The sequence below is a fragment of the Melitaea cinxia genome, chromosome 27 (genome assembly GCF_905220565.1).
Source record: "Melitaea cinxia chromosome 27, ilMelCinx1.1, whole genome shotgun sequence".
Lineage (NCBI taxonomy): Eukaryota > Metazoa > Arthropoda > Insecta > Lepidoptera > Nymphalidae > Melitaea > Melitaea cinxia.
In genome coordinates this window covers 1855260-1868229 of record NC_059420.1, presented here as the reverse complement: position 1 = coordinate 1868229, position 12970 = coordinate 1855260, and the positions used below count along the sequence as shown (strand labels likewise).

The window sequence follows — 12970 nt, the reverse complement described above, 5'->3', positions numbered from 1 at the left end:
TCAAAGTTTGCTTTCATCAAAACTTTGCGAATTTCAAAAAAACGAACTATCAATGTCAAATTGTGAATGTTCTCTCATTCGATTCGGCAAAAACGCAACGATTAACTCCAATCCATGCGAAATATTCACTCATAACCCCCACAGCTTCATGTTTTCACCATGCCGCCATATTGCGCGCACACAGCTGACCCCTGACAGCTCCCAATTCGCCCAAATAAGCGTTCCACTTATAAAATACGCCCACAACGCCCGCGGCGTTTTTTGTTTTAGTGGAACGATAATTTCAGCGGTCGTGGACGTTGGCGTTGTGGGAGATAGGTGGAACGCGCCCCTTGTCACATTTCCGTCACTTTTTTTGTAGTTCTAGTTCTTGTGACCACGTGTTACTTGACTTATAAAATTCTTTCTTTCCATTTGGTTGTACTTATTACTTGATTTATTCGTCCTACTTGTGACGCAATTCACAAATATCTCTCAAAATACTTATAAATAAAATACCTACATTATCACCGGTGGTATGTTATATCATTAGCTGTTAGGTGCGTTCTCGCCCCAAGTATAGAACCAGTTGTTGTTGAACAAGGCCGCGTAGGGGTGTTTTCTCTTCTTGTGGAGACGCAGAGATTCTTCTGAAGCGTACCAGTACTGCGGGAATTTGTCGAACGGGTACTTTATTGACTCCTTCACGTAGGGCTCGGAGGGGTCAGCTGGAATATTAAATATATGAGTCAGTATTTTGGCCAAAATGAAAGAAAAAATTATTAATGAAGTTATGTAAGGCTGCTGTGTGGTACGGCAGTAAAGAAATTATAATCATCCCCTCTCTTTCCGTTGGTATCGTAAGAGGGGACTAAGAGATAACACAGTTCCACTACCACCTTTTAACTTAAAAAGCCGATCGATGGCGGGATATAGTTCGCATCATGTAAAAAAAACGCGGCTAAGCTCTAGACTAGGAAAAACCGAATTAAGGGCGGAGGGTGTAGGGGAAGCTATACAAAGTAACACTGCCACACTTGAAAACCCCATGGTTATGGAGATATCCATGGTTAAAGTTTTGAGATTAGAGGAAGAATTTAAAGCTGTTATAATACCTTTGAGCTCCGCGTCTGACTTCACCCTAGCTCTGGCGCTATGGGGAGTGCCACCCATGCGCCGTTTCGCAACTTTATAATTTATTTTCGAACAGGAGTACGTAAAAACGATCTCGACTCCAACATCAACAAACGATACAACTTGCGGTAACCATAAATAATAATAAATAAATAAATATTTACACAATACACACACGGTCGTCTGTTCCTAAAGTAAGCAACTTAATGCTTGTGTTATAGGTAACAGCCGACTGGTATATAGCGACATTTTTTTTTTTTTTCGATAAACATAGTTATAAATAATATATATATAAATATATAAATAAATATTTATATTACACCCAGACCCAGGGTGGGAATCGAACCCACAACCCTCGGAGCAGAAAGCAGGGTCACTACAAACTGCGCCAACGGGCTAGTCAATGCTTAGTTCCGTAGCTTTCAGATGTTATATTTACATTTCGCTCTTGATATTAACATTTCACACGTTATTGTTTTCAGACGGTTTTTTAACAAACGATACAACTGATGTTTAATGACTGAGTTATTTTATCATTTATCGTTTCGCTCCAATGCAATTTAAGCATAAATTTATTGTTTTTGTTTAAATAACTGTAAAGACAAAGGTCTAAGACCATAAAGATTTATTTTATGTTATGTTTTTTTATTAAATATGTTTTATTTTTTTTTTTTGCTCATAAAATTACGTCGATAAACGGTGTAATTTTTAAATTAGATAGGTTAGGGTTATTTTTTTTAGTAACTAAACTATGTCTATAAACGGTGTAATTTTTAAATTAAATAGGTTAGAGTAATTTTTTTTTAGAAAATTTTTTTTGTCTATAAACGGTGTAATTTTTAAATTAGATAGGTTAGGGTTATTTTTTTTTTAGTAACAAAACTATGTCTATGAACGGTGTAATTTTTAAATTAGATAGGTTAGGGTAATTTTAATTTTTTTTAGTAACAAAACTATGTCTATAAACGGTGTCATTTTTAAATTAGATAAGTTAGGGTTATTTTTTTTAGTAACAAAACTATGTCTATAAACGGTATAATTTTTAAATTAGATAGGGTTTTTTTTGTAATGGAATTATGCCTATAAACGGCCCCTTTCTGAAGTCAGATAGATAATGGTAATTTTTTTTATTCATGTCATGTTTTTCACTTCACTATATTTTTTATTTATTTATTTATTGTCATATAAAATGAACTTAAATATTGAGTATTTTTCGTATATAACAGTAAATAAATAAAAATAAAATATATTTAAGTAAAAAACATAACATGAAACAAGGCTGTATGGTCTTAGACCTTTGCCTTTACAGTTATTTAAATAAAAACAATGAATTTATGCTTACATTGTTTTGGAGCGAAACGATACAAAACGAGTGGCCTGTCATTTCTTATTAAAACATGTATTTCTCAGTTGTTAAACATTAGTTGTATCGTTTGTTAAAAAAACCGTGTGAAAACTTTAAATTAACGTGTGAAATGTTAAAATCATGTGCGCAATATAAAAATAACATGTGAAAACTACGGAACGGAGCATGAGTAACGTAAGTTGTATCGTTTGTTGATCTTGGAGTCGATATTGTTTTTATTTTGAAAATAACTTATGAAACGTAAAAAAATCGTGTGAAATGTGAAAATAGCGTGTGAAATGTGAAAAAAAAACGCATGTGAAATATGAAAATAACGTGTGAAAGCTATGAAATTCTTCTAATCTCAAAACTTTAACCATGGATATCTCCATAACTATGGGGTTTCGAAGTGTGACAGTGGTACCAGGGGTAGCTTATGCGAAGGTGGCAACTTCGTGGTAAAAAAATTAAGCTATAGTAGAGCGGGGCAGTGTGGGGGGTGTACGCACCGGGCGGCAGGCAGTAGGGGCAGAAGATGCGGCGGCGCTTGCCCTCGTGGCCCTCGAGGTGCTTCTTGTGCTGCTTGCGGCGCAGCGACACGTGCGGGCAGCACGGGCACGCCAGCGGAGATACAAGTGAGTAGAGCGGGGCAGTGTGGGGGGTGTACGCACCGGGCGGCAGGCAGTAGGGGCAGAAGATGCGGCGGCGCTTGCCCTCGTGGCCCTCGAGGTGCTTCTTGTGCTGCTTGCGGCGCAGCGACACGTGCGGGCAGCACGGGCACGCCAGCGGAGATACAAGTGAGTAGAGCGGGGCAGTGTGGGGGGTGTACGCACCGGGCGGCAGGCAGTAGGGGCAGAAGATGCGGCGGCGCTTGCCCTCGTGGCCCTCGAGGTGCTTCTTGTGCTGCTTGCGGCGCAGCGACACGTGCGGGCAGCACGGGCACGCCAGCGGAGATACAAGTGAGTAGAGCGGGGCAGTGTGGGGGGTGTACGCACCGGGCGGCAGGCAGTAGGGGCAGAAGATGCGGCGGCGCTTGCCCTCGTGGCCCTCGAGGTGCTTCTTGTGCTGCTTGCGGCGCAGCGACACGTGCGGGCAGCACGGGCACGCCAGCGGAGATACAAGTGAGTAGAGCGGGGCAGTGTGGGGGGTGTACGCACCGGGCGGCAGGCAGTAGGGGCAGAAGATGCGGCGGCGCTTGCCCTCGTGGCCCTCGAGGTGCTTCTTGTGCTGCTTGCGGCGCAGCGACACGTGCGGGCAGCACGGGCACGCCAGCGGAGATACAAGTGAGTAGAGCGGGGCAGTGTGGGGGGTGTACGCACCGGGCGGCAGGCAGTAGGGGCAGAAGATGCGGCGGCGCTTGCCCTCGTGGCCCTCGAGGTGCTTCTTGTGCTGCTTGCGGCGCAGCGACACGTGCGGGCAGCACGGGCACGCCAGCGGAGATACAAGTGAGTAGAGCGGGGCAGTGTGGGGGGTGTACGCACCGGGCGGCAGGCAGTAGGGGCAGAAGATGCGGCGGCGCTTGCCCTCGTGGCCCTCGAGGTGCTTCTTGTGCTGCTTGCGGCGCAGCGACACGTGCGGGCAGCACGGGCACGCCAGCGGAGATACAAGTGAGTAGAGCGGGGCAGTGTGGGGGGTGTACGCACCGGGCGGCAGGCAGTAGGGGCAGAAGATGCGGCGGCGCTTGCCCTCGTGGCCCTCGAGGTGCTTCTTGTGCTGCTTGCGGCGCAGCGACACGTGCGGGCAGCACGGGCACGCCAGCGGAGATACAAGTGAGTAGAGCGGGGCAGTGTGGGGGGTGTACGCACCGGGCGGCAGGCAGTAGGGGCAGAAGATGCGGCGGCGCTTGCCCTCGTGGCCCTCGAGGTGCTTCTTGTGCTGCTTGCGGCGCAGCGACACGTGCGGGCAGCACGGGCACGCCAGCGGAGATACAAGTGAGTAGAGCGGGGCAGTGTGGGGGGTGTACGCACCGGGCGGCAGGCAGTAGGGGCAGAAGATGCGGCGGCGCTTGCCCTCGTGGCCCTCGAGGTGCTTCTTGTGCTGCTTGCGGCGCAGCGACACGTGCGGGCAGCACGGGCACGCCAGCGGAGATACAAGTGAGTAGAGCGGGGCAGTGTGGGGGGTGTACGCACCGGGCGGCAGGCAGTAGGGGCAGAAGATGCGGCGGCGCTTGCCCTCGTGGCCCTCGAGGTGCTTCTTGTGCTGCTTGCGGCGCAGCGACACGTGCGGGCAGCACGGGCACGCCAGCGCCAGCGAGCGCGGCGGGCAGCCGTGGCGCTCCGCCGAGTGGCTCACCAGCGTCGACACCACGCGGTAGCCCTGGGAAGAGCCAATTGAAAACAAATTAAATCATATCAAAATCGGTCATCTATTCGAAACCATAGTTGATAAAGATGTGTGAACTTAGAGATGCTGTATTTCATGCGACATATTACTAATTTTGTACTAAAACACATTTTATATATTATTTTCAAAATTCTATAATATTTTTTTTTTCAATTTTCTGCGGAATTTCTTACTAATTTTTCTCTGCGGAATCTATATTCCGAATCGGTGGTAGATTCAGTTTTAAATATAATAATCACTTTTAAAATTTTAATTTGTATTATGATAATTCGAAAGTGCTTTTAAGACTATTTGAATAAACTTGTTTTTAATTTTGATTTTACGATGCCAGACACACAGGCGTCAAACATATAATACCTTTCTTTGCATCCATGGTTAATACAACAATATGATTGACTGGAGCGCAAACGATTATGAGCTATAAGATATAACATGTCATAGTTTGGGTATTTGTGCTTTGTGTGTCTTTCTGAAGCGTCAACACAAGATTGAAATCATACTGAGAAGCCAGTGGCTGAACCACAAGATGGCATCATCAAGGTTCGTAACTAAATTATATTACAAATAAATACTCATTATATACAAATTACATATCATCCACTAGTCTTGTGCTGCATTATCATTATCTACTAATTTTTTTAAACTTTTTGACAAAATTTTGATAAATAATAAATAAATTTTTTTGTTTCTAAAGTAAGCAACTTAATGCTTTAGTTATTATAGGTAACAGCTGACTGGTATAGCTAAATTTTCTTTTTTCAATAAACATACAAATAAATAAATATATATATTACACCCAGACTCGAGGTTGGAATCAAACCCACAACCCCCAGAGCAGAAAGCAGGGTCACTATAAACTGTGCCAATGGGCTAGTCTACATATAAAACTTGGTTATAAAATGTTAAACTCCCACTAATAAAGCGGAACAGTTCATTGACATTGAGATGGGTTAAAACATTCCAGGTCTGTAATAAACATACCTTGAAGCAGTGTTCACATCTGTACGGAAAGTTTTTCCATTTTGGATTCTTTTTTCTGCTGAACACCATTCTATAGGGCTCCGTCGGGAACCAATCCTCAGGGTCTAAGAGTAATTCTACTAATTCTGTGCCTGGAAACAACAAAAATTTTTGCATAAATGTTAATTGATTACTTAAAGACAGTAATATGCATAGTTCGTTGTAAGCCACGACTTTTTTTTTATTCCACTATGGTGCCAATTAAACATATCACCTTATGGTAAGCTGGCACCATAGCACCATAGCATCGTTCCGATCCTTTCTAGGAGCTTTCTACCTTACTCATATAGGTTCTAATTGAAAAAAACACATATCATCGACTCTTACGTATCATCGAAAACCAATAAAACTTCGTAAATGGGAAGAAAAGTGTGTTCAAAGTGGTAAATTGGTGCCACAGGAGAGTTGGTGGACATCAATATAGGCGGCAAACGGAAGGGTTGGATGAAGCGTCGCTGTTTTGAATAGTTTTGCGAGATGTATTATTGCTAACGAAGGTAGTTGAACAGCATTGAGTACTACCAACATAGCACAAGATATTCTGAGTGTCAGTCAACTCCAGCCGCCGGAAGTCACTGTCAGCTGACAGCTGAAATGTGACATCTGACAGCCGAAATCTGACGGCTGATATTTGAAAGCTGACATTTGACGGTTGTTGCTGTGTAGTTACGGTAGTTAGAATACAGCCACCCCCTCTCTTCCCGTGGGTTTCGTAAGGGGCGACTAAGGGATAACACAGTTCCAATACCAACTTGGAACTTAAAAAGCCGACCGATGGTGGGATAAACATCCAAATACTGACTTTGAAATACACAGACCGAAGACGGGCAGCAGCGTCTTTAGTGCGACAAAGCCAGCCCTGCGGTCCGCAGGAGGGTCTCATAAATGTGACCAACTGTGACAAGGAGGTGTCAAAATACCTTATTTACCCCTTATTGGTAGATAAAGGTGAAGGGTATAGGCGTAGCGTTATTATAATAGCTATATAACGATCTGGAGTTCTTTCTATCATGGAAACTATATGGCCGATATATGTGTATTTGTGACAGTACTTTGTCGGAATTTGAAAAGTTTTCTAATATTTTGTACATAATACTTATTTTGAGAAGTACCCACATTTATGTATATTTGTAATCGCTTCAGCCTGTAATATCCCACTACTGGGAATAGGAGTCTTTCCCCATGTAGAAGGATCAGAGCTTAATCCACCACGCTGCTCCAATACGGATATATCACCTACTATGAGTAACGATCAGATGTACATGATAACAACCGGAACCGAAGGCATAACATGCTCTCCGAGGCACGGTGGGGAGATCAACAAGGACTGCACAAACACCCAGACCACGGCAAACTCCTGTATGGCCAACACAAATGTTTGTCATGTGCGGGGATCGAACCTGCAACCGCCAGCGCAACAGATACAATCCATGGCTGTAACCGTGTTTGTAATTTTTTTCGAAATTAATAAAAAAAACACTTATTTATGTAATAATAAATTATTACAGTAAGTTTATGTCAATAATATATAGCCTAGTTTCATAACGCAGTCTTCTTATGTCTTTGTCTTCAAACCCTAAACTTTTTGGAGCATTTAAGTCGATATTGTACCCAGTAGCACTGGAGGAGGCCTTCACCCGAAGAGGGTTCCATAACTAATAGCAAAAACTAACTCTTACTTACATTTTTGACAAAAAGCTTAACGACTGACATTATTCTACATTTTTAAAATCTAAAATACGCGATTATCCGAATATTGTGGATATATCTTGTTGATTCGAAACCTTCATTTATACATGTTCTATAATTTGAAGGGAAAGTTTTCTGTATCAAAGAGTTGAAAATTAAATGTTTGATAGTTGCGAAGCCCATGAACATTTTGTATTGGAATTAATAAATATTATCTTTCACTGCTGGACATAGGGCTATTTCTCCATGTAGAAGAAAGATCGGATCGTAAGTCACTATGCTGCTCCACTCCAGGTTGGCGGCCAACATATCCTTACTATGACCAACCACCATCGTTTGCTATCAGGTGTATGTGATTAACAACCAGGATCAACAGCTTAAAGTGCTCTCTGAGGTACAATAGGAAGTCCAACAAATCCTATTTCTTACCGGGAGGTAATTTAATTTCCGGCACGGGTTCAGGTGGCGTCGGTGGGGCCGTCACTGTTGTCAGTGTTGTATTTGTTGCCGCCAGCAAACTTGTTAGGATTGTGTTTTGTGCCTGGAATTGTAATACCTCAGGTTATAGCTATACATAGAAACAATTATAGTCAATATATTGTACACACAGAAAAATAAGTAGTAAGTTTGAGAACTCATGTAACATTTTCTGTATTTAATGTCTCAAAATAGGGGGGGTCGATTCATTAAACTGATAGTGGTGGCTTAAATATGACTCTTTTATTATAAAATAAAGACAAAGGCTTGTGAAGATCAGCAGAGAAGGGCAAGAATTGGTCTGATGGACTGCCATTGACAATAAAGATAAAATCAATGTCTGACAAATTATAATTATTTTTAGAATTATATTCTAACATTAAAATATAAAGTTGGAGTAGAATAAAAAAATCTTCAAAGTAAAATAAGGTTGGTTGTTACTAGGTCATTTTAAACATATAATGCGTTGTAGCATAAAAAAAAAAAAAAAACTAGTCGTAAATAATTATCTTAATTATTAACCTACATAAATATATATGAATATATATGTATATATAGGTATATATATCTCTCACGGTCAGTTTTGGACTCACCATCGAATTAGAGAAAATAAGCTATAGTTCCTAATTTAAAGCATGCAATGTTGAAAATAATACGCTTCAACGCTTGAAAATCAAAATGTAAATAAAAAAGGCATGGGCATTCAAGAGCTTATGGATGTTAAAATAAAAAAAAAAAACATAATGCGTGTGGTAAAATATCATGCGTATGAGTCTCAAGCTACCTTCAGGCTCTGAAACGTATTTGTTTGAAAGTTTATGGCACAACAATCCTACTAATATTGGTTAGCGAGAGTTTGCTCTTTAACGCAATAACTACTCGACCGATGTTAATGAAACTTGATAGATCGTAGATAGCTGGATATCTAAAATAATACATAAGTGACATTTTATACCGACATTCTAACGGGATCGGAAATTACGCGAGTGAAATCATATGGCGCAGCTAGTTTATAATATATAATAATTACTATAAATTTGTTTATAACAAGTTTATATATACCATTATCTGCGAGGCTTGTCTACATTTGGACTAGTTGAGTACATGATCCTGTATTCTTAGCATTGGAGGGGGACCTGGTGACTTATAGCACAGGTATTTTATACTTTTTTTGAGCATCAATTCTGCGCTAATCATGTTGTCAAACTTTGTGTTGTAGTTATATCATTAATAATTGTGTTTGCTCGCAAACGAAAAAAAACCGACTTCAATTACATCGACGAGTAGTACAACGTACGAGTAGTGCTACGTCATGTAGCTACGGTAATCGCTTACTATTACTATTACGAGTAGTACAACGTAGATCGACGAAAAAATAGTCAAGTAACTACGCGTTATCAAAGATTACTCAAAAAGTAGTTATCAGATCTCAATAAAATTTATATGTGACCACATGACAAACATCAGCTTTCGATTAAATTAAAAATTATTAAAATCGGTACACCCAGTAAAAAGTTATTGCGGATTTTCAAGAAGTTCCCTCGATTTCTCTGGTATCCCATCATCAGATCCTGGTTTCCTTATCGTGGTACTAAACTTGGGATATCTCCTTTCCAACAAAAAAAGTCCAGTAGAAAGTTATGTGGTATAACGAAAAAAGCGTCAAGTAAAAACGCATTATTAGATATAGCTCGAAAAGTAGTTGTTAGATCTTAAATAAATTTAAATGGGACCAATTGGCACACACTACCTTTCGATTAAAAGAAAATTTGTCGAACATAAAAAAAAAAAAAAAAAAAAAAACAGTCGAATTGAGAACCTCCTCCTTTTTTGGAAGTCGGTTAAAAAGATAAGGTTCATTGTATCAACATGACTGTGATGGAAAATAAATCATTATTATTATTATATTGAGTAAAAGTTAGTTTAACTCCACCTTACTGCCGCTATTAACAGCTATAATTCGTCATATAAACTATCAAAAACTATCAGTTTGCCTAATTAATATCTGTAATAATAGTTACATTAAATAAATGTAAATAAATATATTCACCTAATTCTAATTGCTTAATATGGCAATAATAATCAAATATCGATTATAGCATTACCATTATTAATGTTTAATTGACATTTTGTTTAATTATTATTATAATTGATTAGTAGTTAACTAACAATTTAATTGGACATTTAATGGCTCCATCAGCTTTTCGCCGATGATTTTGCTAATGACAAGTGGTGAAAGTGGAGTAAAGTCCGGAGACAGGGTTTCAGGAGACATCCGTTTTTGACAGTACAAAAGTGGGTTAAGTCACTTAAGCTGCGGTTAATTGAAATTTTTGAAATGATTATTTAATATTATTTGATTGATTGGTTTAATACTTTCAGTTTGCCAGTGGGCCACGGTTGATTCCGCCAATGTCACGTAGAGTGGAGAACACACGAAGGAGATTGGTTGATGTGTTTGAGATAACAGTGTCAATTTAATTTTGAAAACAGGCAAAATAGTCAGATTTTCATTATTACACAAATATAAATTAATATTAATAAAGATTTAATTCATTGTACCTAAACAAGTACCCACAAAGTCAAAAATAAATAGGCCTTTTCTATAAAAGATAAGGATTTGATCTTAATCAGTGAAATGTTTAATAACTGCCTGATTGCCTCACAACATACTTCTTTGTATAAATAATTACTGTACTAGCTGGTAATCGCGGTTTCGCCTGCGTAATTTCCAATCTGATGGGAATGTAGGGATAAAATGTGTACTGCCTAGGTGTCATTCTAGATCTTCAATTATCCAGGTATCGAGTTTCAATAATATCTGTTTATTAGTTTTTGTGTGAAAAATAAATTCACCCTTCCTCACAAACATTTGCATTTATCTATACTAATAAATAAAATTGGAGTGTCTGTTTGTTATATTAAAATAACCGATTTTTCCTAAATGCATATGGATGTATACACGGTACATTTCAGTTTTATTTTAGAAATTTATTTATCCTATAACTCTGCCAACTGAATAATAACGTTTTTGTTAAATTCCACTCAAACTAAGTCGTGGGCAGAGCTAACATATAGTATTAGCAGAATTAATTGAAAAGTATAATATTGAAAAAGATACAGGAACTTTGTTTTATTAACTCTCAATACTGTTTAATAGAAATTGAGAGGCCAGTGAATGTACATAAACTCAAAATGAGTCATTTTAACACAGTCACTCTTGATAATGCCTAATATTTAATTTTTATTGCAAATATTTGATTATGATTTGTCATTTTAAAGATCCTGATGATTAGACAAGGTTATAGGCGTGTTGTTGTTACAAAAGGCAGTCATTCAGTCAGCCAGTCAGTTCAGCCTATTGCAGTTCACTGCTGGACATAAGCCTCCTCAAGTGGGGGTTGATTCCCATATTAGAAAAAGTGTTGACGGTAACCGTAAAAGCTTAAAAATTATATAAATCAATCAAACATCTCACCTGTAGTAGAGCTCCATTGGAAAAATTCTGCGATAAATGCTTGGGTTTCCGTTTATAACCCTTCGGAGGGCCTCGTTTTTTAGCTATTTCACCATTTTTCTTATACCTAACGATCTCCCCATCACACACAGACTTCGTAACCGGAGTGATGGATAGTTTAGCCGGTAATGAATACCGACTTTGAAGGTTCTTTACTATGTTGTTAGTTTGTAAGCTGCTTGTAGCGAATGCTAGTGGATTAGCTAAATTTAACGGGTTGTTTACGAATTTTGGGAGAGTACTGCTTGCTGTTGTTGGATATATTGATAGAGACTTTGGTGTGTTAAACGTTGGGATTTGATAAAGCTTGAGATTTAAGTCAGGGCTTGTAAATTTTAGTCTTTTTGCGTTAGGCTCATCGTCACTAGATTCCGACTGAGTGTTGAGAGGATCCTTTTCTGAATTTCTAAATGGATCTGAGTGTGGTGACTTATTCTCCTGAACGCAAAACATCTGTAACGGAAAATTAAAAAAAAATTATTAAAATTTTTTGGTTATAAAGTGTTTATTTGTGAAATTGATAAGTTATTTGCAAAATACATATATTTTAGAGATATTTAATAAAAAATCCACAAGCAATAAATATATTATTACGTAAATATTAATAATACATTTTCAAAACAGAGAACGAATATAAATCTTAGGTGATTAATTTATAAAATCAACTGATTAGATATATTACTTTTTATTTGGTTTTATATGTTTAACGAGTAGATCACGAAACAATAGGTCAACGATAAACTGGTTAAAATAGCAATCAGGGCATTCACACGACAGTACAGTTACAAATCGTATAAAATAAATCCTTTGTGTACTTACGTTCACGTATAAAAATTACAACAACGAAATCCTTAAAGAAAACTCGAGGTTAATATAGAAAACAACACAAAATGGCGTTTTAATTAATAAATGAAACCACACAATTAGTAGTGTCTCACGAAATAACAGCACATGCCACTTTTAAGTAACTCAATTCGGTACATCGAACTTAATTAATTTTTCATTTCGTATTGTTTTGAATGAAGATCACGATATTACGCGTTTTATTCACTTTAACACACAATATAACACTCGAAAATGCAACTATAACTCATAATTACGCTTTTTTTTAATGTAATTTATATAAAACACACGCGAAATACAAAAATAATAAGGTTATACATTATTACAATAATAACAAGACAAAAGTGTTGTACATCCTGACGCTCCACAAAATAAATCACGCTGCGTTCGGATACGCGCACTTATTTTTTTAAAATATGCTTTTTGTGTATTTTTATCCTTATTTAAGAAGGGATACGGTACATAAGAGTTTAATAATTAAGCCTACTAGCGCCAATCAATGTATATCAAAGGTTTATTAAGTAGTATTGATGTTTTAGAGGGAAATTTAAACATTTGTTTTGAATTAACGTTAAAACTCAACTTTAATTTTGTAACCTTTTATTGTATGTAGATTTTTATTA

General features: G+C 38.6%; 1 protein-coding gene across 1 annotated transcript; it reads right to left on the bottom strand.

Moving 5' to 3' along the window:
- Positions 1-424: 424 nt before the first annotated feature.
- LOC123667096 lies at positions 425-12412 on the bottom strand. Its single transcript, XM_045601082.1, has 6 exons — positions 12324-12412; positions 11466-11957; positions 7940-8051; positions 5783-5913; positions 4588-4774; positions 425-707 (listed from the first exon to the last, which is right to left on the bottom strand). Exons 2-6 carry the CDS (start codon positions 11955-11957, stop codon positions 529-531), a joined length of 1101 nt encoding a protein of 366 aa, XP_045457038.1. The 5' UTR covers positions 12324-12412; the 3' UTR covers positions 425-528.
- Positions 12413-12970: the final 558 nt, after the last annotated feature.

Bases quoted from the DNA above. Each gene is read 5' to 3' on its own strand.
- LOC123667096 (XM_045601082.1), bottom strand. From the start codon at position 11,957: ATGTTTTGCGTTCAGGAGAATAAGTCACCACACTCAGATCCATTTAGA. The intron at 5,914-7,939 runs GTAAGAAATAGG...TGTTGTTTCCAG, and splicing joins GGAAATTAAATTACCTCCCG to GCACAGAATTAGTAGAATTA. The intron at 708-4,587 runs GTGCGTACACCC...TTAATATTCCAG, and splicing joins CCCCTACTGCCTGCCGCCCG to CTGACCCCTCCGAGCCCTAC.